The following is a 4,478-nucleotide window of genomic DNA, read 5'->3' as shown; positions in this document are numbered from 1 at the left end:
CATAATCTCTCTCCCCCAAACTTTACACTTGGCACAAGCAGTCAGACAAGTAACGTTCTCCTGGCAACCGCCAAACCCAGACACGTCCATCGGATTGCCAGACAGAGAAGCGTGATTGGTCACTCCAGAGCCTTGGTTCTCAACTGGTGGGTAGTGACCCAAAAGTGGGTCACGACCCCATGTTCAGTGGGTTGCCATATGCCTTCCACTTTTCTAGGTGAGAGGCTCCTCGGCCTCCCCCTAGCGCAGCACCGTCAGTTATCACACTGAGCAGCCATTCAAAATATGCTGCCCGGCCCTGCGGGTCAGCTTGAGGTGGGGTGGGCTGGAAGTATGGCCAAAAAGGAGCTCCATCCATACATGCGTTGCTTACAGCTTCCACATGTGCCCTGTAGAGGTGCCTGGACCGGACTGACATCACACTCTGGCTCCCGGCACCTCTACAGGGCATCCAATGGAGCTGTACAAGCAATTCACATATGGACGGAGCTCCATCACACCTACACTGGACCCCAGACTGAGGATTCACTCCAGTTCTCTTAACCACTTGATGTCCGCGGTGTTAAACCCTTCCTGTCCCGGCCATTTTTCAGTGTTCATCGCTGCGGTACTTTGACTGACATTTATTCCGTCATACAACGCTGTACTGAAAATAATTTTATAACATTTTTGGGGGACAGATAGAGCTTTCTTTTGGTGATATTTAATCACCACTGGGGGCTTTTATTTTTTACTATATAATTAAAATAGGACCGCAAATTTTGAAAAAAAAACCAATTTTCGCTGCGTTATGTTATAAACACCTACTGCGCGTTCTGGTGTGGAAGGTGTTTTGCATTGCCATGAATTTGAATGACACTCCAAATGCACCTCCCGCCCACATTCCGATCGCCGACACCTGAACGCCCGGTACTACAAGGCCGTGCATTTAATTGCAGTGCGAACCTTCAGACCCCCTCCCCCCCCCCTCACCATAGAACTACTAGACATTCTGAATCCAGGAAGCTGGACATCAATTGAGAACATCATCTACTACGAGTGTCTGGAAGGAAAAGGGTTAAATCCTGCACTCCTGGCGGTCCAGCGCTGCATTTTCTCTGGTTGAAGTCATGTCTTTGCTGAGCGCAAGCCCAACGCGTCCAGCGACACATCCGCTTACATACAAATCCTCCTTTACTGCTGAAACACCCCATAAATCCGTTCCTCCTGCAACTGGCAGCTTCCTCACCCAAACGTCTCATTATTCCGTCCTGCAGCTGACCATTTATCCTGCAGGACACTTCATTTCTCAGCCGTGTGATAGAAACGAGTCAATGATTTCATCCAGTACAACAGACCATGGGACGTGTGCCCAGTGTATAGGCAGTAATAGGTTCCCTATAGGCACACCAAATCAATGATTTCATCCAGTACAACAGAGCATGGGATGTGCGCCCAGTATATAGCCAGTAATAGCCTCCTATAGGCACACAGAGTCAATGATTTCATCCACTACAACAGAACATGGGACGTGTGCCCAGTATATAGGCAGTAATAGCCTCCTATAGGCACACAGGCAATTATTTAATCCACTACAACACAACATGGGACGTGTGCCCAGTATATAGGCAGTAATAGCTTCCTATAGGCACACAGGCAATGATTTCATTCACTACAACACAACATGGGACGTGTGCCCAGTATATAGGCAGTAATAGCCTCCTATAGGCACACAGGCAATTATTTAATCCACTATAACACAACATGGGACGTGTGCCCAGTATATAGGCAGTAATGGCTTCCTATAGGCACACAGGCAATGATTTCATCCACTACAACACAACATGGGACGTGTGCCCAGTATATAGGTGGTAATAGCTTCCTATAGGCACACAGGCAATGATTTCATCCACTACAACACAACATGGGATGTGTGCCCAGTATATAGGCAGTCATAGCTTCCTATAGGCACACAGGCAATTATTTAATCCACTACAACACAACATGGGACGTGTGTACAGTGTATAGCCAGTAATAGCCTCCTATAGGCACACAGAGTCAATGGTTTCATCCACTACAACAGAACATGGGATGTGTGCCCAGTATATAGCCAGTAATAGCTTCCTATAGGCACACAGGCAATGATTTCATCCACTACAACACAACATGAGACGTGTGCCCAGTATATAGGCAGTAATAGCTTCCTATAGGCACACAGGCAATGATTTAATCCACTACAACACAAAATGGGACGTGTGCCCAGTATATAGCCAGTAATGGCTTCCTATAGGCACACAGGCAATTATTTCATCCACTATAACAGACCATGGGATGTGTGCCCAGTGTATAGGCAGTAATAGCTTCCTATAGGCACTCTGAGTCAATGATTTCATCCACTACAACAGAACATGGGACGTGTGCCCAGTATATAGACAGTAATAGCTTCCTATAGGCACACAGAGTTAATTATTTAATCCACTACAACACAACATGGGACGTGTGCCCAGTATATAGACAGTAATAGCTTCCTATAGGCACACAGAGTTAATTATTTAATCCACTACAACACAACATGGGACGTGTGCCCAGTATATAGCCAGAAATGGCTTCCTTCAGGCACACAGAGTCAATGATTTCATCCACTACAACAGAACATTGAATGTATAGGCAGTAATAGATTCCTATAGGCATGGTACGTGTGAAGATGAACTATTACTAGGTATGGATAAAGCTCAGGTTGTAGGAGAACCTTCTATTGTCACACATGTTACTGATTGATCTCTATAATACCCTATGGCCCCGGGACGCCATGCTCAGCCAATACCTGATTACAGGCTGGTTCTGATCCGGGTCTTTAGGTTCTGGTGCCGGAGCTTACTTGCAGACTTGTGTACAGTATTTATAACGAGTTTTATTGATAGTTGTCTTCCCTCCCGCAGCCTCCTGCTATCGCCCGGATTCACCGAGACGCATTACACCGCAGAGGGCGAGAGGGTGACGGTGACCCCGAACCACACGGTGAGAAATGTGTCCTCCTATGAGAAGTTACTAAGGGCCAAATGGTGATACAATGCGCAATGTAACTTATTATACGTCACCTAGAAGGGATCCTGTAATATGATCAGAGCATCTCCAGAGCCGTGCAACCCACTCCCCCCCCCCATTATGAATTACTACTTCAATCGCCATTCGCCTCCCCACCTGACCACCCTGATAAACTCACACTTTGGGGTACACAGGATGATGCCCCCCAGCTTCCTACAACAAAGAGATTGGGGGATAGACACAATGCAGGGATTGGGGGATAGATACAATGCAGGGATTGGCGGATAGATACAATGCAGGGATTGGCGGATAGATACAATGCAGGGATTGGCAGATTGATACAATGCAGGGATTGGGGGATAGACACAATGCAGGGATTGGCGGATAGATACAATGCAGGGATTGGCGGATAGATACAATGCAGGGATTGGCGGATAGACACAATGCAGGGATTGGCAGATTGATACAATGCAGGGATTGGGGGATAGACACAATGCAGGGATTGGGGGATAGATACAATGCAGGGATTGGGGGATAGACACAATGCAGGGATTGGCGGATAGATACAATGCAGGGATTGGGGGATAGACATGTGCGATTCGTTTGTTCCAAATCAAAATTCGGACGAACTTTCCTAAATTCAGACATTTGAACACATCCGGAATTCCAAATCCCAATGCATCTGAATGTCCCAATCCGAATTTCCGTTTTTTAATTTTGGATCCGGTCCGAATTTCATTCTAAGACAACACTGAATGGGACATGTGACTTTTCTGGTCCATCAGATGTGTTTTTTCGGTTTAATGCATCCGAATAGGTAACACGAATTTTCGTTACGGCAACATGGGTGCCATATATATGGCTGTATATACTGTATATGGCTCCCATGTTGCCGTAACGAAAATTCGTGTTACCTATTTGGATGCATTAAACCGAAAAAACACATCTGATGGACCAGAAAAGTCACAAATACGATTCGGTTTTCATGTATATATAGATTACTGAAGCTGAAGCTCCCAGACCCGAAATAGCATTTGGGATCCGCATTTTCGCATTGCATTTAGGAGCTGCACAATGCCATTCGGGTCTGGGAGCCCTATACATATATTACTAAAGCCGAGGCTCCCAGACAGGGGCGTCCTGAGGTCGGGTGTCACCCCGCTGTGTTGTCATTGCGTGTGACGAAGTCATCGCAAATACGCCGCCATACAATTGACGCCTGCCAGCGGCCATATTAGTGATGGACGCCGGCAGAGAGAGGTGGGGACATTCACCCGGCGGGATGAGGTATGCCGCCGGGACCCCTCCTCCATTTTTGCCAAATTCCAAATAAGTTGGTTTATGAGGGTGCGATGAGCTTTAAATGACTTCTTTGAACTACCCCGGGCCTGTTCTGGTGCCAGAACTGCCCCCCCCCCCCCACACACACCACACCAACCACCCCTCATTGCCCC

General features: G+C 47.1%; 1 protein-coding gene across 1 annotated transcript in view; it reads left to right on the top strand.

Moving 5' to 3' along the window:
• LOC108796950 (disintegrin and metalloproteinase domain-containing protein 19-like) overlaps nt 1-4,478 on the top strand; it is a 33,056-nt gene that overhangs the window by 6,418 nt on the left and 22,160 nt on the right. The window contains exon 2 of the mRNA XM_018568513.1: nt 2,919-2,997. Within this exon, the coding sequence (XP_018424015.1) occupies nt 2,919-2,997 (79 nt within the window). The remainder of the gene's footprint in view (nt 1-2,918; nt 2,998-4,478) is intronic.

The sequence above is a fragment of the Nanorana parkeri genome, unplaced genomic scaffold (assembly GCF_000935625.1).
Source record: "Nanorana parkeri isolate BGI_ZX_2015 unplaced genomic scaffold, ASM93562v1 scaffold1200, whole genome shotgun sequence".
Classification (NCBI taxonomy): domain Eukaryota; kingdom Metazoa; phylum Chordata; class Amphibia; order Anura; family Dicroglossidae; genus Nanorana; species Nanorana parkeri.
Note: the sequence above shows the minus strand (reverse complement) of the source record. Positions and strands in the feature narration are given on the sequence as shown.